This window comes from Phacochoerus africanus, chromosome 5, assembly GCF_016906955.1.
Source record: "Phacochoerus africanus isolate WHEZ1 chromosome 5, ROS_Pafr_v1, whole genome shotgun sequence".
Lineage (NCBI taxonomy): Eukaryota > Metazoa > Chordata > Mammalia > Artiodactyla > Suidae > Phacochoerus > Phacochoerus africanus.
Genome location: NC_062548.1, coordinates 6,413,580 through 6,439,159, shown reverse-complemented (window position 1 = coordinate 6,439,159; position 25,580 = coordinate 6,413,580). Strand labels below are relative to the sequence as shown.

Genomic DNA, 25,580 nt, shown 5'->3' with positions numbered 1-25,580 from the left:
TTTACACATACCCAATAATAGTTACACTGGACTACTTCTGTTATTGAGGCACAAAAAGACAGCTAAGAGTTAAAGCAAAAAAACCCTTACATTCCTAGTCAAGCTCTGAACTGGTGGCAGAACCAAAGCCAAAAGCATCCACTCTGGCTCATCACTGAAGAGCTTCCAAGCACAATACACAAAAATCATTTACAAAAAAAAAAAGTGGAAGGAAAAAAAAAATTCATCCAGGCAGGACAACTGGGGCTCAATTACCAGGAGCTGCACTCAGGGAATAACACAAATTAATACAAAAATTACGCATTCTAGGAGTTCCTGCTGTGGTGCAGGGGAATTGGCGGCATCTCTGCAGAGCCAGGACACAGGTTGAGTGCCCAGCTCAGCACAGTGGGTTAGGGACCGGGCACTGCTGCAGCTGCAGCATAGGTCACAACTGCAGCTCAGATCTGATCTCTGGCCTGGGAACTCCTCTGCCACGGGGTGGCCGAAAGAGGGGTGGGGGGGAAGCATTCTATTTAAACGATAATTCCTAGAGAAGTAATACATGTTTGGTTGAAAAAACACACGATGCGTATAAAACCAGCACAAGGCCACTTCCCTCCAAGCCTGCCGTCCTCCCCAGAAGCAGCCCCTGGGACCTTGGAGGGGGGGGGGGGGGTCATTCCAGACCCTCCCTCCCCTGGTAAAGCACTCAACTCTGCTGCCTCTTCGGCCACAGGACGTGCCAATCAAGACCACAGGGACCCCACTCACAGCCACTAGGATGCCTGTCCTTAGAAAAAAACGGATGACCCCTGCTGAGGAGGATGCGGGGAGGCGGGCCCCGCACACACTGCCGGGGGCGGTGCAGCTGCGCTGGCAGAGCCCGGTGCTTCCTCGAACACTTAAACAGAGGACTTCCGTCGTGGCGCAGTGGAAACGAATCCGACTAGGAACCATGAGGTTGCAGGTTCGATCCTGGCCTCACTCAGTGGGTTAAGGATCCAATGTTGCTGAGCTGAGGTGTAGGTTGTAGACGCGGCTTGAATCCCAAGTTGCTGTGCCTGTGCTATAGGCCGGCAGCTGCAGCTCCAATTCGACCCCTAGCCTGGGAACCAACATATGCCGCAGGTGTGGCCCTAAAAAGACAAAAGACCAAAAAAAAAAAAAAAAAAGTTAAACAGAGGAGTAACCTAAGGTTCAGCAACCCAGAGAGTGGCTGTGGCTGTGGCATAGGCCAGCAGCTATAGCTCTGATTCAACCCCAGCCTGGGAACCTCCATATGCTGAGGATGCGGCCCTAAAAAGACAAAAAACAAACAAACAAACAACCACACCAAAAAAGCTCATCAATCCCACCTCTGGGTCTCCTCACCAAAGAACTGAAAGCAGACACGGAGTTCTCTGCCCGCCCACGCTCACAGCCCCGCTCCTCACAACAGCCAGTCTGCCCCCACACCCCCCACGCGTGAATGGATGCGGGGAGCGCATTCTGTGCACCCCGCTTTGTTACTCAGCCACGACGAGGACGGGGACCCCAACACACGCCACGTGCAACACAGATGAAGCCTGAGAACACCACGCTCAGTGACATGAGCCAGCCATCAAAGGACAGACACTGTCAGCGCCGCTTCTATGAGCTAACGAGACTCGGCAAGGTGAGAGACAGCAAAACGGGAGCGGGTTCCCGGCCAACGGGGACAGCGTGTGTTTGGGGCGATAACGTTCTGGGGATGCACAGAGGTGACGGGCACACAGCACCCAAATGCGCCCAACGCCGTGGAAGGGGACTTTCACCGACGGTTAAAACGAGCGCCCTGGGTACGTTTCAAACTGTCTCCAACCGAAGGAGCTCTGCTCCGGGCCCCACCTGTGCCCCCGCCCAGCGAGAGCGGAAGGAGACCCTGGGACCCCTGCAGAGGGGACCTGCCTGCATCTCGGGAGGGGGCGGGAGTGGTTCCCTGCCCCGGGTGGCTCTAAAGCGTTTTTCACCAAGAGAAAGTCTTACTTTAACTGCAGGGAAGCAAAGCAATCAACCAGGCTTCAGATGCCCACTGGCATTTACTCCAGGAGCCCGTGTGGCTGCTGGCAAGTCGCTCCGAACCTGCTTCCTCCTCTTCCAAAACCAAAGTGACCCCAGGGCTGCTGAGGGAACTGCTCTAAGGGACGGCGCCGGGCGTGGCTGGTTACGCGGGGCGGCGTCCACGGAGCGAGGCGGAGCTGAACTCTGTACTCTGACCCCTCTGAGTTTCTCCTTCGGGGAACATCCCAGACCCCGCGCCCGGGGCTCCTACCTTGTGTGCGGAGCAGTCCTGCACCTCGCACTCTAAGTTGAGGGTCTCGCTCTCCGCTGACAGGTCCGTAAGGATGTCCTACAAAAAGCGCGTGGGAGGAGGTGTCGGCAGGGGGCGTCCAGGAAGGGCCGGGGGATGGGGCGTCTCCTGGGTGAGGCTGCTGAGACCCGAACCCCTGGTGTCTGAACTCGGGAGAGAAACCAGGCAGCCGGGAGCTCCTGGGGCACCCAGAGCAGGACCAGGCGTGAACTGGGGACCCACCCTGGGCTCCCCCCTCCCTGCACACATGACCTAAGCACCCCTGAAGCACAGGGCCCTGCACGCAGGCTTTGAACAAAGCATGGGTCCTGTCCCCCAGGGGCCCAGTCAACAGCTGGCTGAAACCTAAGGGAGGCTGAGACACGTCATACAGAGCAGCTCTGAGGACGGGTGAGCACTGCAGGGCAGGGGGGCTTCCCGGAGAAGGTGGCGCCTGAGCCAGAGCCCTAAGGAGGAGTTGGTTTCAGGTAGCAGAGGAGAGGCGGGCATCTCTCTCACCCGGGGCAGCAGCAGGACACACTGGGGTGTCCTCTGCCCAGTGAGGGGCTCCACACATACACTAGTTACAAAGCTCCACAGGACACCCTGGCGCTGCCAGGCTTGGGCACCTGTGCAGAGGGCGGGAGAGAGCTGGAAAAGCAGGTGGGGTCAGGGCCTAAAATGCCAACAGAGCTCATTAGAAACACAGACTTTGCAGTCAAAGTAGCAGGAGTCATGGCAGGTCTGGAGAGCGTAAAGCACAGACGCGAGACGGGGCCCATGGAAGTGGAGCATTCGCAGGCCCAGGGCACGACGGGGCTGCGGAGTCAGGAGTGCAGAGGAGCCAGCCAGAGAGACTCCACCCGCCATCCACGGGGCGGGAAGGAGGACAGAACAGAGGCAACCCCTCCGTGAGGCAGAGACCTGGCAGGACCCTGGGGGGGAAGGACAAGAGGGGGCTCCCGGCACCTGGACAGAGCGGGCCGTGGGGATGGGCAGAGAGCTAAGTGGGGTGGCTGAGAGCGCACGTGGGCTGTGGAGCCCTAGATGGGAGCTCCGGTGGACCGAGGGTAGCTGACTTTCAATGGCACCACTTAACTCACTATTCCTTCTGGCTCTGGGTGCAGAAAATTCACAGGGAGGGTCGCCCAGGTTGGCGGCCTGGCTAGGCAGGCACATCGGAGAGTCGAGTGGGCAGCCCTCTGGGAGTGGGTGAGCCCAGCTCTGCTGGAACCCACGTTTGCACCTTTCAGTTAAAAGGAAACAACCTCATCCGCTTTTTCAAAGGGACTGTTTCACAATCCTGGACTTGCTTCCCTATTTTCCACGCTCGGCGTTTCCCCATGTCTGATGCTGTCACTTGCAAAGCTGCCCTCTGCTCCAGCAAAGGAGACTCTCCCTGGTAACCACCCCCCCACCCCAGCTCCTAGGGCTGTGGCCCCAGGCTCTGTACCTGGAGGGACATGGTTCCTCTCACAGCCACCACCACGGACTCCTTCCTGTGGTCCAGAGCCACCAAAAAGGGAAGCTCATACACCTGCGATAGAGAACGTGTGTGAGAACAGCATTTGCTGGAGTTCCCGACGTGGCTCAGAGGGTTAAGGACCCGAAGCTGTCTCACTGAGGATTTGGGTTTGATCCCTGGCCCTGTTCAGAGGGTTAAGGATCCAGCGTTGCCGCAAGCTGCAGTGAGGGTCACAGATGAGGCCCAGATCCTGTGTTGCTGTGGCTGTGATGTACGCCGACAGCTGCAGCTCCGATCTGACCCCGGCCCAGGAAATTCCATAAGCTGTGGATGTGGTCATAAAAAGGAAAAACAAAACAAAAAACAAAACAGCGTCTGCTGATACGGAGGGGAAACGGCCGACCGCATCTGATGGCAGCTTCCGGCCACCAGGTGGCACTGGCTCCCACCGAGGGAGCGGAGGGAGCGCTCAGATCCAGCCCCCTCTGCGGGTCCTCACGAGCTCTGCTGAGGTCACCACCCGCCTGGTACCCTGGGCTGGGGGGTAGGAAGGAGCAAGACCAGAGTCCCTCCTGTGTTTAAGTGCAAGCCTTTCGCTTAAGGGCCCTGTAAGCGCCCACTTCCATCAGGGGGACAGGCTGCAAAGCAACACAGGTGCTGCAGGTACCGCCCCCTGCACTTCCAGGACCCTCCACGAGAGGCCGCCTGCACTGCAGAGTGCCCGACGCAGCTCCGTACCCCTGCGTGGGGTTAATGCCGCGCCGAGCCCACTGCTCTTCCATACAATGGGCTCGTGCGTCATTCAGCTCCGTCTCTCTGAGGACGAGGGCTCTCGGCCCACGTGACCACCCCACCCCGGAGACAGCCCGCTGAACTGGGGAGGAGGGGGTGTGTCTGCGTATGCATCGACGCCCAGCTCCTGGGGGCAGGGTCGGTAACGCCACCAGAACCTCAAAGGACCCCAGGACCCAGAAGTGGGGAAGCAGGTCATACTCTACCCTGTCGTGGAAGCTGACGTGAATGAAGTCCCGGTACTGCAGCCCTGTCGTCTGCAGGATGGAGCCGAAATGGCAGTTGAGCTGATCACCTCCAACCAAGTCATATTCGGTTGTCCTGTTTCTGCAACTGAAGACGGGGCAGGTGGAGTTCCCGTCGTGGCCCAGTGGTTAACCCGACTAGGATCCATGAGGATGTGGGTTCGACCCCTGGCCTTTTTCAGTGGGTTAAGGATCCGGTGTTACCGTGAGCTGTGGTGTAGGTCACAGATGCGACTTAGATCTGGCACTACTGTGGCTGTGGTGCAGGCCGGCAGCTGCAGCTCCCATTAGACCCCTAGCCTGGGAACCTCCATATGCTGCAGGTGTGGCCCTAAAAAGGAAAAAAGGGAGGGAGCAGAGGCATTAAGGTGCCCACAGGAGTCACTTACAAAGGAAGCCCCACCCTGTGGCCTGTTGCCCAGCAAACATCAGGATGCCCACTGACAGTTCTCGCAGCTCCATCTGGCTAACGTATAGTGGCCTTTAAGTGACATTTCTTTTTTCATTTTAAGTCCCACCTGCCCCACATGGAAGTTCCCAGGCCAGGGGCTGAACCAGAGCTGCAGCTGCCAGCCTAAGCCACAGCCATGGCAACTCAGGATCCGAGCTGTGTCTGCAAGCTACGCCACGGCTTGCAGCAACAATGGATCCTTAATCCACCAAGACCAGGGATCAAATCCACATCCTCACAGATACTATGTTGGGTTCTTAACCTGCTGAGCCACAATGAGAACTCCTGGGCGACATTTCTGTGTATACTCCTCACTAGAGCATGACTTCCGGAATCATGTTAAAGCTTCACATATTCAAAAAATTAAACAAGGATGGGAGAGCCCCTAAAATCATCACAGACTGGACAAACCAGCAACACAGATCTGATATGATGCACTAAGGAGGGCGAGATGCTTGCGGTGGAGCATTCCTGCCAAAGGTGTGTGCCTTAAACCTCATCAGGAAATGCAAACTGAGGGCCGTTCCGCAAAACATCTCGGGAGTCCCCTGGCAGGTTAAGGATCTGGCGTTGTCACTGCTGTGGCATGGGTTTGATCCCCAGCCTGGGACCTTCTGTACGCCATGGGTGTGCCCAACCCCCCCTCCCCCCCAAAACATCCAAACTCCCCTTTTCGAAATGTCAGTATCCTGGAAGATGACAAATGACTGAGGAGCTACCCCAAATAGGGGGGACTAAGGAGGCATGACAGGCAAATGCAGCACACAGCCCCACACCAGAGAAAATGGGCTAAAGAGGATGTTATTCGGGCAAAGGAAAAACTGGAATAGCTAATGATTTTGTTGTTGTTGTTGTTGTTGTCTTTTGGCCTTTTCTAGGGCCGCTCCCGCGGAATACGGAGGTTCCCAGGCTAGGGGTCGAATCGGAGCTGCAGCCACCAGCCTACACCAGAGCCACAGCAACGCGGGATCCGAGCCGCGTCTGCAACCTAGACCACAGCTCACGGCAACGCCGGATCCTTAACCCACTGAGCAAGGGCAGGGACCGAACCCGCAACCTCAGGGTTCCTAGTCGGATTCGTTAACCACTGCGCCACGACGGGAACTCCAGTAGCTAATGATTGATGATAAATTTTAGAACTGTACTGCAAGTCATGTCAAACAAAGTCCTTGCTTTAGGAGTTCCTGATAGGCAGTGGAAACGAAACTGACTAGGTATCATGAGGTTGCAGGTTTGATTCCTGGTCCTGCTCAGTGGGTTAAGGATCCAGTGTTGCTGTGAGCTGTGGTGTAGGCCGCCAGCTCTAGCTCCAATTCAATCCCTACCCTGGGAATTTCCATATGCCGTGGGTACAGCCCTAAAAAGCAAAAAAAGAAAAGAAAGTCCTTGTTCTTATATTCAAGCTGAAGTAATTAGAGACAAAGGAGCATGATGTCTGCAACTAAGCCTTCAATGGTTCAGAAGGAAAAAAATATATATAGAGAGCGCGAGCGAGTGATTCAGCACATGTGACAAAAATGAGTCACAACTGGTGACTCTAGATAGAGGCTCTATGGGAGTTCTTAGGGCTGCTTTTGCAATTTTTGAAATACTTCAAAATAGGATTTTTTTTTAAAGGGAAATTGATTATTTTTAGAAAATAAAGTATGGACACCATAGCAAGCAACACCCAGAAGAAGGGAGGCCTAGATGATGCCAACTTACCAGTCACCACCGATCCTGCACAGTCCCGTAAATGGGTTTCTGTATATGTAAAGAGGCCACCCATAGGCAGCTGCTGCAAACTGCATGTAGTGATGGCAGCTTTCTAACTCTGCGTCCAGATCATCGTCCTGTAAGAGGAGAACAAAGCCTTTTTTTTTTTTTTTTGGCTTTTCTAGGAGCGCTCTGGCGGCATATGGAGGTTCCCAGGCTAGGGCTCGAATCGGAGCTGTAGCCACCGGCCTACGCCAGAGCCACAGCAACACAGGATCTGAGCCGCATCTGCAACCTACACCACAGCTCACGGCAACGCTGGATCCTTAACCCACAGATCAAGGCCAGGGATCGAACCCGCAACCTCATGGTTCCTAGTTGGATTCGTTAACCATTGTGCCACGACGGGAACTCCGAGAACAAAGCTTTCTGCTTAGGGGAGCCCTTTATGGAGAGGACCGACCCACTGGGATCTTAAGCCTGAACTCAAACTCCTGAGTCTTCCTTTTCTTTCTCCAGGGAACAGACCGCTCAGAGGACTTCCACTGGGTAAACTGGTCCTTAAATACAGGCAGACAGCAGAAGGTGGTGACAGAAACCCCTGGTGACTCTTCTGGCTCATGTGAAATAAGCCAGTGACTTCCTGCTGCGTGCGCATCAGAGCAGCAGCTTCCACGTCAGCACAACCATGAGCCACTGGGAACGAGGCGCTTAAATGAGGTGCAGGGACAGACATACAATCTATGCGCATTTACTGCCTTTAAAAACATTCAAGTCTGGGAGTTCCCTTCATGGACCTGACTAGCACCCATGAGGATGTGGGTTCAATTCCTGGCCTCGCTCAGTGGGTTAAGGATCTGACATTGCCATGAGCTGTGGTGAAGGCTACAGACGCAGCTTGGATCTGGCAGTGCTGTGGCTGTGGTGTAGGCTGGCAGCTGCAGCTCTGATTCGACCCCTAGCCTGGGAACTTCCATATTCTGTAGATGCGGCCCTAAAAAGACAGAAAGACAAAAAGACAGAAAGAAAGACAGGCAGAAAGAAATTGAAATGAAATAAAATAAAATAACAACGGATGGTAAACTGGCCAGGAAAGGGCTCCTTCCACCTGAACTCCAGGTGATGAGATGTCTTGCCTGAGAGGTGACAAAACACAACTAGCAAAAGCCACGAGAATCAATTCCAATCAATTGCTCCTGAAGCTGTTGCTTTTTTTGGGGGGGGGGTTGTCTTGTTTACAAATATGCAAATAGGTGTAAATGTCAGAAACACTTATGGGCTCACCTGGGAGGACTCCGGGGAGTGGCTGATCACCTGGTCAGGCTCCTGGTTGTTCCTGATGTGGTCCTGCTGCTGATGGAGAAGGGCAAGGCCTGCAGCGATGTCGCTGGGTACCAGGTCTGTGTCCTGGATGGGAAACCACAACGGCTTACCACACATCTCAGCAGGAATGGCCCATGAGCTTCTGAGGGCCCCCGTTTATACAAATCACACACACAAGGGCACACATAACGCACGTACGGGTTACGTGTAAACAGGTGTTGTGGGAGACAGTTTCCTTTCAGGACTCCCGGAGGTTCCTGTGTCTCACTATCCTGCCCTCAGAAGAAGCTTTATTTTTATTTTTTTTTTTGGCTGCCCTGGGGTACATGGAGCTCCTGGGCCATGGATCAGATCCTAGCTGCAGGTGTGACCTACGCCGAAGCTATGGCAATGCCAGATCCTTAACCCACGGTGCCCAGCCAGAGATCGAACCTGTGGCCTCCTGCTACAAAGACACTGCCAATCCTACAGTGCCACAATGGGAACGTCAAGAACATACAAAATTTTTTTATCTCTATTTTCATGCTTCACGTCAAGGGACTCAGCTCTTTCTAACTGACTTCCTCCCTTGGTAAAGTGGAGAAGTAAGCGGTAGAACCTGCCCTCTCGGCTGTGACGTCTGACTCTTGCCCAGGTTTACACTCTCACTGCTCAAGAGCCCGAGAAGGTTTTGTTGAGAGTCCACGGCAGAGATCTACGAGACTGGACTTACTCGCTGAGCAGAGCACACCTCAAGAAGCTCAAACTAGGACAGCAACAGAGTGCGTCTCCAGAGCCTGACCTGCCCCTTCCTTCCCACAGGGACACGGGCAGCAGGAACCCTCAACGGCCCCAGGCACTTCCAGCCCATGAGAAAGGACTACGCAGCCACCTGGCCATCGGCTCTGCCCGGGATGCAGGTTGAGACATCCGCTAAGAAGCACCAGATGCTCTTCCTCCCGCTTCCAACAATCTTGAGATGAGGCTGAAGCACTCCTTTAAATCCTGGGGACACACTTACTCATCTTTCTGGAGGCTGCTCTGGCCGGGCGTTAGGTCACAGGGCTGGCCCTCGACAGGACAGGCCTGGACACCACAGAGACCAGGAAAAGACTGGCCGGTGGGTGGGGGTGGGGGGATGTCAAAGCAACCCTCTCACTTGCTCGTAATTTGAACACGACAGCAGCTCATCAGAGAACATTGTAAGAGAAGACGCGCTGCATGGGAAAGAAAACCAACGTCCAGAATGAGGACAGCTTTCTGCACTGCAAGTCTTTTTTTTTTTTTTTGTTCTTTTTGCCTTTTGAGGGCTGCTCCTGTGCCATACGGAGGTTCCCAGGCTAGGGGTCGAATCGGAGCTGTAGCCACCAGCCTACGCCAGAGCCACAGCAACGAGGGATCCAAGCCGCGTCTGCAACCTACACCACAGCTCACGGCAACGCCGGATCCTTAACCCACTGAGCGAGGCCAGGGATCCAACCCACAACCTCATGGTTCCCGGTCGGATTCGTTAACCGCTGGGCCACCACGGGAACTCCATGCACCGCAACAGTCTTTACAAGGGGAATAACCTACCATTTCCACGGTGCCCTAAAGCACTAAGAAGCTGAGCTCTGACACGACCTGGAGGCCTGACCCTGCCTGGACCTGCATCTGCCGCCTGGTGACTGGATGGAGGACACACGAAAAGACAGCAGGCAAACTGCTCTCAAAAGGTACAGGTTCCATGACTTAGGGCCCTAAAAACGAATTCAAAATCTTACAGCGTAGCCAATAGGCGTGGACACGAGGATGGGCTGGGCGCGCAGGGCCCTGGGCTCAGGGTCCCCGGGCACTCGAGTCCCCCCCAGGGAGCGCCCCCCCCTCCACCCGCCGCCCCCTGACGGCTCCCTCTCGAGAGCTGAGTTACGTCAACAGGGAGACAGTTCAGAAGGCAGAGGACTCGTCTCAACAGAAGCGTGCACGTAAACAGAGGAAAGAGAGCACAGCAGACCCCGTCGGCTTACTGAAAAGTAGGTTGAGAAAAGTTCTGCCGTACTCGAAAAAGCAACTCGAGTATGGTCGTCTTTCCCGACGCAGCAGCACAAGAACTTAATTCTCGTTTCCCACACGCTCGTGGCCGCCGTCTTGAGGCCGTTCAGGAACTGGCTGGACTCGGGACTGTCCAGGTGGCTGGGACCCGCCGAGGAATACGGAGCCAGTTTCCCCCCGAGCGGGTCGAAGACGACCACGACGGTGACCAGGGTGGAGGCGATGACGATCCAGCTGCAGGGCAGAGGGGACGGGCGTGAGGACCGCGCCCCCCGGCCTCACTCTCTGCGCCTCTCACTGCGGCTTGACTGCTACGGAAAACGGGGCTCTCCCAGAACCTGGCTGGGGTGAGCCGCTTGTCTCTTCCAGAAAGTTCCTCATGAGCCCACGGCTAACTCAGGGCCCACAAAGATCAGAGCCCTAAAAGCAAAGACCGCAAAAGAAAAAGGGAGCTGTCTGGCGGGCAGAGCTGCGGCCTAGGCACGGGAGCAGCTGGAACCTGTTCCAGGAGCCCCCCGACCACAGCCTGGGCCTACCGCCCACGCCCCAGGCCTCCCCTCGGTAAGACCTGCAGAGGCCTGCCATGACCCGACACGCTGAGGGGTCTTTTGTTCACGTGTTTCAACATTTCTAGATGGCCTGAGATGCACAAGGCGCCCCGAGTGCCTGTGCTCCTGGAAGGGGAGCCGGGAAGGGCTGCGTGGCCGCTGCTGGGAGACCCCACTTCCTTATCGGGAGCACGAGGGGCTGTGAGGGGAACAGGCAAAAAGCCTTATCCTAGTGGATTACTCTCTGCAGCAATTCCAGCCACTGCGCTTCTTCTCATCCTACTTTGAGTTTCTGCCTTTGTTTCGGTCCTTTTTTTAAGAGAAGGGAGGGGGACGCAGAAGTGAGACCCGGCGGGAAAGACGACGCTGTCCGTAAACGCATGACGGAAGACGAACGATGCCTCCTGCACAGACACAGGCGCCTCCACGTTTTTTTTTTTTTTTTTCCTTTTTCTGCAGCACCCGAGGCACATGGAAATCCCTGGGCCAGGGACAGAACCTGAGCCACAGCTGAGGCAACGCCAGACCCTTAACACACTGTGCTGGGTTGGGGACGGAACCCGTGCCTCAGCAGCAACGGAGACACCACGGAGACGCTGGATCCTTAACCCGCTGGACCACAGAGGGAACTCCCATTTGCGATTTACTCGAAAAGGTCCCCTCTCTCTTTCACGAAGCCTGCGGGACACTGGGCCACCTGCAGTCACTGGGCAGGTATCTGCTTACCTCCACCTCGAGCGCATGTCAGACAGGAAGGAGAGAGAGATGGAAGCCCTCACCTGACAACGACGGTGGCGATGATGCCACTCCCGACCGTCCTGTCGCACTGCACACCGTCCGCTATCCAGGCGGCCCCCAGAGACGCCCAGACCACCTCTGGCACAAAGAGCGCCAGGCGGAGGTAGAGCAGCTTGGACATAGATTTCCGTGGTCCGGGATTACAAATGGTTCCTGAAATACAGAAAATACTCCATCTGGTCACTCGCCTTCTGGGAGCCGGTGTCTGTGCTGCACACACACGAGCCATCGACGGGGAATCACCAGGCGTGAGAGCGACTGGCCCAGGGAGGCAGGGGGAGAGGAAGCCTCGGAGTCACTTCTTAGACGTCCCAGGGTTTAAAAACACTGCTGGGCTCGAACCAGAGTGACATAAAATCCAAACAGGAACATGTCTGAGAGCAAAAGAGGCTCTACGAAGCATTACGCTGGACAGCCAACCTAAGACAGGACGGTCACAGGCCCACAGGTGTACATACAGGCACCAGGTCCTCACAGCCCGGAGAACAAGCTCCATCATCCGGCGCTCGCTATTCCTTCACCCTCGTGTGACGATGCGGGAACTAAGGCTCAGGGAGCTGAGGAACCACGTTCTCAAACATAACCCGGGCCCACGCGGCCCAGCCCTCGGCCCCACCAATGCCCCGTGCACCTCACTTTCGGGAAGTGAACAGTTCTGACACATGAGGCCATGTGCAGAAGCTTGCCACTTAGATACATTCAAACTGTGCTTGGGAGGTCCCGTCATGAGGCGGTGGTTAAGGAATCTGACTAGGAACCATGGGGTTGCGGGTTCGATCCCTGGCCTCGCTCAGTGGGTTAAGGATCCGGTGTTGCCATGAGCTATGGTGTAGGTCACAGACGCGACTCGGATCCTGCGTTGCTGTGCCTGTGGTGTAGGCCGGCAGCTGCAGCTCCGATTTGACCCCAGGCCTGAGAACGTCCATATGCCATGGGTGAAGCCCTAAAAAAAAAAAAAAAAAGCAAAAGAATCCCTGTGTAAAACACATCCAAGCATCAATAGAGGTCTATGTACTGTATTTATTTTCTTCTTCTGGGCTACACCGGTGGCATGTGGAATTCCCAGGCCAGGGACTGGACCTGCACCACGGCAGTGACAAGACTGGATCTTTAACCCACCGCGCCACAAGAGGAATCATGTGCTGTGATTCTTTTTTTTTTGGTCTTCTTGCCACTTCTTGGGCCGCTTCCCGAGGCACATGGAGGTTCCCAGGCTAGGGGTCGAATCGGAGCCACAGCTGCCAGCCTACGCCAGAGCCACAGCAAGGCGGGATCCGAGCCTCGTCTGCGACCTACACCACACCTCACGTCTGGAACCCTAATCCACTGAGCAAGGCCAGGGATCAAACCCGCAACCTCATGGTTCCTAGTCGGATTTGTTAACCACTGAGCCACGACGGGAACTCCCTGTGCTGTGATTCTTAATGTGAAACATCAACTCTCTCCATTTGGGAAAAAGTTGGGATAAACCCAATATAAGCAACATAAAAATGCCGCATGATTAAAACAAAAACAATTATTGAAAAATAATCTAAGATCTAAAAAATAATTTTCTAAGGAAATAGCTTTTGGTTTTGTTTGTATTTATTTATGGCCACGCCCACAGCAAGCAGAAAATCCAGGGCCAGGGACTGAATCCACAGCATTGCAGCGACCCAAGCTGTAGTAATGACAACACCAGATTCTTAACCTGCTGAGCCACACGGAAACTCCTAGAAATACCTTTTCCATTCCAAAAATTACCTTCCATTAGAATGAATTACTCAGAGTTCACATTTTAAAATAGACAATCTCAGAATTCCCAATGTGGCTCAGCAGAAACGGAACTGACTAGTATCCATGAGGACACAGGTTCAATCTCTGGCCTTGCTCAGCAGGTTAAGGATCCAGGATTGCCATGAGCCGTGGTGTAGGTCACAGATGTGCCTCAGATCCTGTGTTGTTGTGGCTGTGGCGTAGACCAGCAGCTGTAGCTCCGATTAGACCCCTAGCCTGGGAACCTCCATGTGCCATGGGTGCGGCCCTAAGAAAATAAAATAGAAATAAAATAGACAGTATCAGGCGTCATCTTTGGCACAAAGACAAAACGTTCTAAGACAAGAGAACTGGCACTCTCTCTGAGGGACAACGAGCGCAGGTACACAAAACTCAGTCCCACGCTGGGAGTTTATTGTTCCGTAACAAAAGCCCATCACCACAGAGAAGCAGGAAACAATATGTGCCCACACCCTGCTTCTGGGAGGGCTGGGACTCCACATAAGGGCACGAGGACCCACGCTCCCCACACTGATGCTGCAGGAACGGACTAAGTCTGCAGACAAGGAAGCAGGAAATGGAGCTCTGGTTAAGGGTCCAGAAAGGAAATGAGAAACAGAGAAAGTCTCTTTATGTCGTCATGCTTGCCAAGAAAAACATTCACATTTTATTTAGACCTTTATTTCCTGCAGGTGAAGGGCTGCCGGTGGTGCGAACCTGGCCACTGCAGCGGTGGGGGGGCGGCCACAGGCGCTTAAGCTGATGCCCAGGAAGGAAAGGGCAAGGCTCGGGCCCTCAGCGTGCTCTTGGGCAGGAGCCCAGATGTCCCCCATCAGGCAGAGCCACCACAGCAACACGAGACAGGCCTCCGGGACTCAACACCGCTGGCCACCGCAGCAACCGTCTCCGGCACGAGAGGTGCTCCTGAGACACAAGTGCAGAGCAGATGCAGGATGTCCTGGAAGCCAAAATAAATATGGCAAAGGGCAGAGATTGGACGTTGAGGGCGTCCTGCCACCCGTGGGGCTCGCCCTTTGTTAAACCTCCCACGCGATGGAAACCCTAGGATTTCATCAGGGAAGGCCTCAAATCCAAACCAGAAACTACCACTATCGAGTGAAGACGCTGCAGTGATGACCAAAAAAGAGGCAAATACCAAGCAGGGGGTTCTTGGATAAAGACGAGGGAATGCTCTGCACCCTTCCAACGTGGGGTGCTTTGTTCAGAGACGTGTGCCAGCCAAAAGCGACCTGAACAGGGTCTTCCTGTTCAAATGACAGTTGTTGTCTTGTTAATTAATTACTAATTACTTGTACGACCAAAGGGGCAGTGGACGTTACCCAGGTATCAGGAAAAAAGTTTACCAACATGTTCACAGTTACTCAAAGATATACCTAAAATCTCCAATTTGCATTTTTTTTTGTCTTGTTGCTATTTCTTGGGCCGCTCTCGCGGCATATGGAGGTTCCTAGGCTAGGGGTGGAATCGGAGCTGTAGCCACCAGCCTATGCCAGAGCCACAGCAACGCGGGATCCGAGCCGCGTCTGCAACCTACACCGCAGCTCACGGCAACACCGGCAACACCGGATCGTTAACCACTGCGCCATGACAGGAACTCCTCCAATTTGTAAAACACTGATTTTTCTGCAGTTAATGCACCTTAAAGGGTGAAAAGTTCAGGAGTTCCCATTGTGGTGCAGTGGAAACGAATCCGACTGGGAACCATGAGGTTGTGGGTTTGATCCCTGGCCTCACTCAGTGGGTTAAGGATCTGGCATTGCCATGAGCTGTGGTGTAGGTCGCAGATGTGGCTCGGATCCCGCGTTGCTGTGGCTGTGGTGTAGGCCAGCGGCTACAGCTCCGATTTGATCCCTAGCCTGGGAACCTCCATATGCTGTGGGTGCTGCCCTAAAAAGACAAAAGACAAAAAAAAAATTTTAAAAAAGGTGAAAAGTTCAAATAGCTCAGGTAGGTATAAAGTAAGCATCAAGCCTTCAATCCACCGCTAAGCCCCGACCCTTCAGGCACCATCCCTGAGTGAACCAGTCACTGTGTAGCCTCCCAGGGTCTCCATGGAAACAACGCAGGTCAGTACATCCAAGAAAAGAGGAGACAATTGCACATAAGGTCTTGCGCCTCAGAACACTGGAAATCACCCTAGCAAATCACATGGCACCGCTCTCTTTTTCGGCTGCACCGGTGCCATGTGGAGGTTCCTGGGCCAGGCAGCAAACCTTGCACCACAGCTGTGACAGCACTGAGTCCTTCATCCACGAAGCCACAAGGGAACTCCTCTTATTCTTCTTAACAGGTGCACAGCATGTGAATGGACAATGATGAAACAAACCAGTCCTGCCTGGTGCCCCAGAGATGCCAACAATCCCATCGCACCACAGGGGGATCTCCGAGGCTGAACATTATTTTTACATATGTAAAATTATACTTATTTTGCTGTTCATACTCTTTGCCCATTTTTCTACCGACTAGAGTTTTATAGTATAAACTCTTCTATACTAAGGAGATTGGCTCTAAGTCTCATCTGTCACAATATTTTTTTTCTCACTTGTCTTTTTTTAAAACTTTATGGTATGCTTCACTGAAATTTACACAACATTTAAACATAAGGCACGTGGAGTTTCCACTGTAGCTCAGCAGGTTAAGAACCAACAGTGTCTGTGAGGATGTGGGTTTGATCCCTGGCCTTGCTCAGTGGGTTAAGGATCTGATGATGCCGCAAGCTGCAGCCTAAGTCACGGACGTAGCTCCGATCCAGTGTTGCCATGACTAGGGCGTAGGCCTGCAGCTCCAATGTGACCCCTAGCCTGGGAACTTCCATATGCTGCAGATGCTACCATAAAAAGAAAAATAAATAAATAAAAATAGAAAAAATAAGGCATATGATGTTAATTATTTGTAACAAATTGGTAATAAACAAGCTTTTATGATATACTGTTTTCAGTTCAGTTGTGGTATCTTATCTCCAGCTGTAAGTATCAGAAAATCAAACTCAAACCGGTTTAAAAACAAGCAGGACCTGCCCTGACACGAGGGACTGGAAACCTAGGTGCAGGGCCGGCACAGCGGCTTGGCTGTTTCGCACAGCCCCGCCCTCCTCTGCATTCAGCTCGTCCTGGGCTGTGACTGGAGACTGGGCAGGAACTCAGCAGCTCATCCGCTAACAGAGTCCGCCAGGAGGTAAGCGATACGCTGTTTCCAGATCTCCCCAGAGGGACAAGGAAGGAACGCCCTAGAACCTCCCAGGAAACTCCCGGAATTTCACGGGTCCAAATCAGGTCACACGCCCAGTCCCGCACCAACCACGACAAAGGAGCATCCCTGCAGCACCGGGCAGAGGGCTGGCTTCTCTGACTCCTTCGCTTGGAATGTGAGGATGGGGGTGTGTGTGCTGAATCTTTCACAGTCTGGAGGAGGCTGCTGGATAAGCAACCCACCCGTGACATCCCACGCAACTGGCGGCAGTCTGCTGAGCTCTGATGTGGTATGTGTGACGGTGTGGACATCACGCGAGGGCCGGGGAGGAGACGTCTGAGGAACACGGCCATCCGCCCATCCCAGGGGGGTGACTGTGCCCCGCCCCCCCATCACAGGGGGGTGACTGTGCCCTGACACCACCAAAAATACCTGAAGAATAATATTCAAAGAAAAAGAAGCTTATACCTAACTGCTTCAAATTGGAACCAACTATTACAGTTGTAAACCTGGTATGCTAGGAGTTCCCGTCGTGGCTCAGCAGAATCAGACTAAGAACCATGAGGTTGCGGGTTCCATCCCTGGCCTCGATCAGTGGGTTAAGGATCTGGCATTGCCGTGAGCTGTGCAGCTGTGGTGCAGGCGGCAGACGCAGCTCGGATCTGGTGTGGCTGTGGTGTAGGCCGGCAGCTGTAGCGCCAACTCAACCCCTAGCCTGGGAACCTCCATGTGCCGTGGGTGTGGCCCTAAAAAGCAAACAAACAAACAAAAAACCTGGTGTTCTAAAAGAATGGAACATGAACAGAAAGAGCAACTACATTAGATGACCTCTGCCTGAAATAGTACCAACTTAAATATCTCCTCATCAGAAATTCTGACCTCATCAGAAACCTCCCGGTGCTACAGACACACAGCTTCTTCCTTCCCTTCAGCATCAGCCTCAGTGACCATCTAGACGTGGGGATCAATGCAGACCACCCACCTAGAACCTTCTCTGACCCAGACCTCATGTTCTCAGAGGTAAAGTGAAACACACAGAGCTCTATTCTTCGTGAGTTTCTGCGCTATATGGTCGGCGTCACATTTTGCACTCATCCAAACACTAAGGGCTTTTTCTCATGGAACTCTGCCACAAACACTTCTCCCTGTGTTTCTCCCCAAGAACCATCATCCTCTGAGTTTCAGTCTAACTTCTAACCGTCAAGACCCAGATTCTGTCACCCAGGACATCGGCCACCCCTCCCAGTTTCATCCTCATCATCTACAGTCCATAGCGCGCCTCCTACGCCCGGATTCAAGCCGGGATAAAACACTGAAGCACGCTGGATGGCGGCTGCCAGGCAGCCCTGCTTCTGATGGATGAGTTTTTTACTCACTAATGAGTTTCTCTTTTAGCCACCAGAGTGCTCAGCTCATCCTACAAACTAGTCATCCCAAGGGAAGGTTCCCAACATTTTCACACACATTCAGTTAAGTGACTGTCAGCAGAAAACGAACATGGGAAAAACTATCATTAAGAAAAGATGTAGGGAGTTCCCGTTGTGGCTCAGTGGTTAATGAAACCAACCAGTACCCATGAGGATGCGGGTTCAATCCCTGGCCTGGGATATGGGTCAGGGATCCAGTGTTGCTGTGGCTGTGTGTTGCCATGGCTGTGGTATAGGCTGGCATCTGTAGCTCCAATTCAACCCCTAGCCTGGGAACCTCCATATGCCCCGGGTGCGGCCCTAAAAAGATAAAAAAAAAAGAAAAGATGTAAATCTTACAACGCATTAACAAAAAGGCAAAGAATGCAATTTAAAATTGGGCAAAGGGGAGTTCCTATCGTGGCTCAGTGGTTAACGAACCCGACGGGGATCCATGAGGTTCGATCCCTGGTCGTGCTCAGCAGGTTAAGGATCCAGCATTGCCAGGAGCTGTGGTGTAGGTTGCAGACTTGGCTCGGATCCCATGTTGCTGTGGCTGTGGTGCGCACAAGCAGGTGTAGCTCCGATTCGACCCCTACCCTGGGAACCTTCATATGCCATGCGGGCGGCACTAAAAGACAATAAATAAATACATAAGAACAAAACTTAAAAAAATAAATAAAATTGGGCAAAGGAATTTGCAGCAACATGGATGGATCTAGAGATAAAGACACCACTGAAGTCAGTCAGAAAGACAGCTAACACATGCTATCACCTACATGTGGAACCTAAAATATGACACAAATGAACTTCTCCATGAAACAGAATCAAGACTCAGAGACATGGAGCCGACTTGTGGCAACCAAGGGTGGGTGGGGTGGGGATGGAAAGATCAGGAGTTTGGGATTAACAAGCGCAAATTATGATACACAGAACCCGCGGCATACTGAAATTCCCAGTCTAGGGTTGAATCCGAGCTACAGCTGCTGGCATAAACAACAAGGTCCCAGAGTCCCTGAGTGGCTCAGAGGGTTAAGGATCTGGCATTGCCACTGCAATATCTTGGGTCACTCCTGTGGCAGGGGTTCCACCCCTGGCCTGGGAACTTCCACATGCCATGGCCGCAGACAAAAACAACAACAAGGTCCTACTGTGTAGTCCAGGAACAACATTCGACACCCTGTGATAAACCATAATGGAAAAGAATATGAAAAAGTATATGCATGTACAACTGCATCACTCTGCTGTAGAGCAGAAATTAACACATCATTGTAAGTCAACCATACATCAATTCTGTTTTGTTTTTTTTGTCTTTTTGTTATTTCTTGGGCCGCTCCCGCGGCATATGGAGGTTCCCAGGCTAGGGGTCGAATCGGAGCTGCAGCCACCGGCCTACGCCAGAGCCACAGCAATGCGGGATCCGAGCCGCGTCTGCAACCTACACCACAGCTCACGGCAACGCCGGATCGTTAACCCACTGAGCAAGGCCAGGGACCGAACCCGCAACCTCATGGTTCCCAGTCGGATTCGTTAACCACTGTGCCACGACAGGAACTCCTTTTTTTCTTTTTAGGACCACACCTGTGGCATATTGAAATTGCCAGTCTAAGGGTGAATCAGAGCTATAGCTGCTCGCCTACACCACAGCCTCAGCAACACAGGATCTGAGGCAGGTCTGCAACCTACACTGCAGCTCACTGCAATGCCAGATTCCTGACCCAATGAGTGAGGCTAGGGATCAAACCTGTATCCTCATGGATACTAGTCAGATTTGTTTCTGCTGTGCCACAATGGGAACTCCCAATTAAACTTTTTTTTTTAACCAAAAATTGGTGTATTTATTTTTTTCAAAAAAGTTGGTGTAGCCCAATCACTATGAGACTTCTTACAAGTAATTCTTTTTTTTCTGGTCCCATCTGCAACTTGCAGAAGTTCCCCAGGTCAGGGACTGAACCTGTGCCACAGCAGTGACAATACCAGATCCTTAACCCACTGAGGGAACTCCTACAGTAGCTATATTCTTTTCCTTTTTTTTTTTTGGTCTTTTTTTTTTTGCCATTTCTTGGGCTGCTCCTGTGGCATATGGAGCTGTAGTCCAGGCTAGTGGTCGAACCGGAGCTGTAGCCGCCAGCCTACGCCAGAGCCACAGCAACACCAGATCCTTCACCCACCGAGCAAAGCCAGGGATCGAACCAACAACCTCATGGTTCCTAGTCGGATTCGTTAACCACTGCACCACAATGGGAACTCCAGTAGCTATATTCTTTAGCTTTGATTTTTCTTTCTCTTTTTTTAATGTAATGAATTTTATTTTTTCCATTATACCTGATGCATTTAAACTTTTTAAAAAAAAAAACTGGGCAAAGGGAATTCCCATTGTAGCTCAGTGGTAACAAACCTAACTAGTACCTATGAAGACATGGGTTTGATCTCTGGCCTCCCTCAGTGGGTTAAGGATCCGCGTTGCCATAAGCTGTGCTGTAGGTCTCAGAGGAGGCTCGGACCTGGCGTTGGTGTGGCTGTGGTGTAGGCTGGCAGCTGTAGCTCCGACTCAACCCCTAGCCTGGGAACTTCCATATGCCACAGGTGCAGCCCTAAAAAAAAAGCAAAAAAAAAAATTGGGCAAAGGACCTGAATAGACATTTCTCCAAAAATGATATACACATGGCCACTAAGCATATGAAAAGATGCTCAGTACCATTAGTCATCAAAGAAACACACACACATCAAAACCACAGTGAGGAGTTCCCATCATGGTGCAGAAAACGAATCCAACCAGGAACCATGAGGTTGCAGGTTTGATCCCTGGCCTCACTCAGTGGGTTAAGGATCTGGCATGGCCACAAGGTGTGGTATAGGTCACAGATGCAGCTCGGATCTGGTGTTGCTGTGGCTGTGGTGTAGGCCGGCAGCTGCAGCTCCAATTAGACCCCTAGCCTGGGAACCTCCATATGCCACAGGTGCAGCTCTAAAAAGGCAAAAAGATGAAGAAGAAAAAAAAGCCAAAAAACCACAGTGAGATACCATTTCATACCCACTAGGATGGTTATGATCAAAAAGTCAGAAAATAAGTGTTGCTGAGGAGGTGGGGAGACTGGAACCTTTATAAACTGCTCGGGGGGCGGGGAGGGAGAAAAATGATGCAGCTGCTTGGAAGGCAGTCTGGGAGTTCCTCAGAAAATTAAATGTAGTTACCCTATGATCTGGCAATTCCAACCCACGTACATATCCAAGAGTCATGAGGACATGCGGCTATATAAACACACATATGCGAATGTTCACAGCAGCATTATTTGTAATAGCCAAAAAGTGGAAACCACCAACTGCCTAATGGTCACACAAATCTGGTATATTCATTGATACAATATTGTTCAACCATAAAAAAGAAGTAGTGATACATACTATAACACAGAACTGTATCCCAACTTTTTTTTTTTTTTTTTGCCTTGTTGCCTTTTCTAGGGCCGCTTCCCACAGCATATGGACGTTCCCAGGCTAGGGGTCTAATTGGAGCTACAGCTGCCGGTTTACGCCACAGCCACAGCCACGCCAGACCCGAGCTGCATCTTCGATCTACACCACAGCTCACGGCAACGTCAGATCTTTAACCCATTGAGCAAGGCCAGGGATCGAACCCACAACCTCATGGTTCCTAGTGGGATTCATTAACCACTGAGCCATGACAGGAACTCCAGCAACTTTTTTTTATTGGCCGCACCTGCAGCACATGGGAGTTCTGGGCTAGGGGTCAAATCGGAGCTGTAGTTGCCAGCCTATACCATAGCCATGGCCACAGCAATGCCAGGTCCAAACCTCATCTGCAAACTACAGAGCAGCTTCTTGCAACAACAGATCCTTAACCCACTGAGGGAGACCAGGGATCAAACCCACATCCTCACAGAGACATTATCGGGTCCTTAATCTGCTAAGCCACAGTGGGAACTCCCATTATCCCAACTTTAGGAATCTGGTCCAAGAGGCCACATCATGGAAGATTCCACTTATATGATGTCCAAAACAGGCAAACCTCTAACAGGAAGCAGAGGAGTGGCTGCTTAGAGCTGAGGGAGGTGGGGGGGGGAGAGGAGTCATTTCTAACGGGTACAGGATTTCCTTTGGAGGTGAGGACACGCGCTGTGACTGATCACGGGGGAGGATGCAAACTCTGTGAACGTACTAAAAAGATCACTGGGCTGTGCTCTTTAAAGGGTGAATTGTAATGACATGTGAATTTTATCTCAATAACGCGGTTAAAAAAAGAATAGGCGGCAAAGAGAAAAGACGACTCTTTACCTCTCATGCTGACAGCCACGATGGCGGACACGGTGCATATGATAAGCGCCAGGAGGACAATAAGCACTATAAGGTAACTGCCGAGCAGGGCGCCGCTGGCGCAGTCCAGCTTCCCTCTGTGCTGGAGGTACAGGGCCAGAATGCCAATCCACCTGCCGAGAAACACGAAGGCTCAGAAACGGACGAGGAGGAGCTGCTTTGTAACACACGACGAAAGGCAGTTAAAGGAGTTAAACGTTTCCAAAACAAGGCGAGGTGCACTTTATTCATTTATTTATCTACTTATTTATGGCCACATCCAGGGCATGTGGACGTTCCTGGCCAGGGAATGGAACCCGCACCACAGCAGTCAAGGTTCTCTTTAGAATTTAACCTCCATTGGCGTTCCCGTCATGGCTCAGTGGTTAACGAACTCCACCGGCAACCTTGAGGATGTGGGTTCAATCCCTGGCCTCGCTCAGTGGGTCAAGGATCCGGCGTTGCCCTGAGCTGTGGTGTAGGTCGCAGACGCCGCTCAGATCCCGAGTTGCTGTGGCTGTGGTGTCGGCCAGCAGCTGCAGCTCCGATTGGACCCCTAGCCTGGGAACCTCCATATGCCCTAAAAAGACACACAAAACAAACAAACAAAAAAACTTAACCTCTATCAAGAGAAGATTTACTGAAGAGTATGGCTTATAAAAAATTTTTTTAATGAGTTTTATACTTTCTATGCTTACATCATTGTTCTCATTCTATACCCACAGTAACATATTTAAAGCTGTAAACAAGCAAGCGCAACATTGTCGCGAGACATGTTTCTACAATATTTTCTTAGCCTCTTTGCTGAAAACTCCATCTTGTCCTGCTTTATCGCATCTTCCCGCTTGAAAAACAGTCGCAGTGCTGGTAAATGACTTAAGCTGAAGAACAAAGATCTAAAGGCATAAGTTATTCATAGGGTCAGCGGAATGAGGACTTAATGCGTTGGTCTAGGCTCGCGGGACCTGTGCAGACTGGTTTGCACAGCATGATACGTCCTTTTAATAAAAGAAAGAGGAGTCTCATGGCCTCAAGGGGTTTGTAAGGGGTCCTTAGCAGGATATGCATTAGCAAGGAGAACCAAGGTGCAAACCTAGGCACAGGTCTACAGCAGCACAGTGGCGATTCTCTAGATGCTATGCATAGATATGCTATGCATAGATAGCTGACGCCAAGCTTCCTCAAATGCTAACGATTGTTAAATGCCTAAAGGTCAGAATAAAAGCTTAATCAGCAACCGGCTATGTGACTTTTAAAATAACTTAAAAAACCTATATCCTGCACCTACAACCCCCTTCTCACTTGACGTCACCCTAAAGAGCACAATCAAAGCAGTGTGGTTTCTTGAGGCAGTGCTCTTGGTCCCTGAGACCTTGAGTTCCCCTGGTTCCCACCTTTACTTAAGATAAATGTCTCTGTGTCTTGTTTTATGTTAACTTTTTCCTTAAGTTTCACAGCACCCGTTCTTCAGCCCCATCCTGCTCAGCTGGTCTCGGCACAACATGAACTGCTGGAACACAGACCCATCATAACCCCAAGAGAGGCACCTGGTAAAGCAACAAAGTATATGCTTGTTCAATTATCAACAAGAGAATTCCTACCTTGGTCAATTAATAAGACACTGACAAACACATGGCAATCTGTGGTGTGTAGTGCAAAACAAGAGGATGGGAACCCAGCTATGGAAAGAAGTTCTGCGGTGAACACTGATAAACTTGAAAGGACAAGGACTGTGGACTCATTTAAGTATATTTTGTAATTCAGTGCGAACGATGAAACACAGCACCAGCAATGCAACAGTGACTTGTCGCAAGAATAATTTCAGCAGTAGGCAGAGCACCATTGGGCAAGATCACCATATTAAGGAACTGGCCAGAAGGGGAAGTGGATTAGGGTAACTTTTTGCAGGGGGGTGGGGAGGGCATACCTGCAGCATATGGAAGTTACCAGGCTAGGGGCTTAATCAGAGCTACAGCCGCTGGCCTACACCACAGCTTGCCCAAGATCAGATCCTTAACCCACTGACTGAGGCCAGGGATCGAACCCGAATCCTCAGGGATACTAGTTGGGTTCTTAACCCACTGAGCCACAGCAGGAACTCATGGGGTAACTTCCTATGCTTTTGTCATTTGGGGGGGATGATGACTGCGTCTAGAAATAATAACAGGAAATGATCTGGAAAGACTTGGCTCTGAAAACCATGAAACGACTGAGAAGCAGCTCATAACATTTCATGTTTTTATATATTCCTTTCCCCTCCAAAATCTACTTTTTTTTTTTAAATATTAATGGTTAAACATTATTACTCTTTGCTCAGACCCTCTGGGGACAGACTTCGGGCACCCGATTCTACTTCCCACGGATTCCACACTTTGAAAGACTACAATGTAAAACGCTAGGTCTGTATACCCATCATGGAATTCAGCCACAATCAGCTGCAACTAGCTTAAGAACCGCACGAAGGGTATTACTGCCAATCTTGCATTTGGCAGATCCAAGAGGCTGTGCGGGTCCACGCACCACGCAGGAGTGAAGCAGGCGGCTGCTCCCAGCTCGAGGGCGATCCCAGGTCCGCACGCAGGGGCTGGGGGGTGGGGGTGCCGGGCCCTGCAGCGCGGACAAACCGGTGGCGGGTCCACCCTGGTGACCCCGCGCACTTCCCACCCGCTCTGGGGCCTCAGGGTGCCATCTACGAATGGGCAGAGGAAATGCACCCCGCTCCTCGGGCAGTGGAGACGACCACATGCGAGACAGCAGGGCAGGCTCCGGCGCGCAGTCTGGGGACACTGACACTGCCCTCGGCTGCTCGGCCCCCTCCCTCCGGCGCCCCGGCCGCGCACCGCACCCCGTCCTCACCACAGCACTCGCAGGAACAGCTCGAAGACCCCCGGGAAGACCAAGTCGTCGCTGGCGATGGCCCAGCGCCGGCCGAACAGCACCATTCCCGGCATGGCGAGGGTCCCGCCGCCCGGCCCCGCGCCAGCCCGCCGTGCGCCCGTAGCCACCGAGAGCCCCGGGACCTCGCGTCTCCGCCGGCGCCGGACCGGGACTCCGCGCAGGCGCCCGACTCGGCGCACGCGCACTGAGCCCCGCGGAGACGCCGCAGGGACTCTGCGGCTGCGCAGAAGACGCTGGGCCGGAAAATGCTAGAGACGGTGGTCTCCTCACCTGTGAAATCGGTTCAGCTGTTTTCATTTGGAGATAAGGACTCTTCCTGGCCCGAGGGCGTCGCCAGCCCAGAGGCAGTTAGTGGCAGATCTGCAGCTCACACCCAGGTCTGT

At 52.4% G+C, this 25,580-nt stretch overlaps 1 protein-coding gene across 2 annotated transcripts in view; it reads right to left on the bottom strand.

The window, feature by feature from the left end:
• Positions 1-25,353, bottom strand: part of DAGLB (diacylglycerol lipase beta) — a 40,882-nt gene extending 15,529 nt beyond the window's left edge. The window contains exons 1-9 of one of the 2 annotated variants that reach the window (XM_047779500.1): positions 25,156-25,353; positions 22,282-22,433; positions 11,599-11,770; positions 10,247-10,505; positions 8,223-8,345; positions 6,948-7,075; positions 4,754-4,880; positions 3,744-3,827; positions 2,273-2,350 (exon numbers count right to left, since the gene is read on the bottom strand). In XM_047779500.1, coding sequence (XP_047635456.1) covers positions 2,273-2,350; positions 3,744-3,827; positions 4,754-4,880; positions 6,948-7,075; positions 8,223-8,345; positions 10,247-10,505; positions 11,599-11,770; positions 22,282-22,433; positions 25,156-25,250 — 1,218 coding nt within the window. In that variant the 5' untranslated portion in view covers positions 25,251-25,353. The remainder of the gene's footprint in view (positions 1-2,272; positions 2,351-3,743; positions 3,828-4,753; positions 4,881-6,947; positions 7,076-8,222; positions 8,346-10,246; positions 10,506-11,598; positions 11,771-22,281; positions 22,434-25,155) is intronic. The other variant, XM_047779501.1, reaches the window with a different exon arrangement.
• Positions 25,354-25,580: the final 227 nt, after the last annotated feature.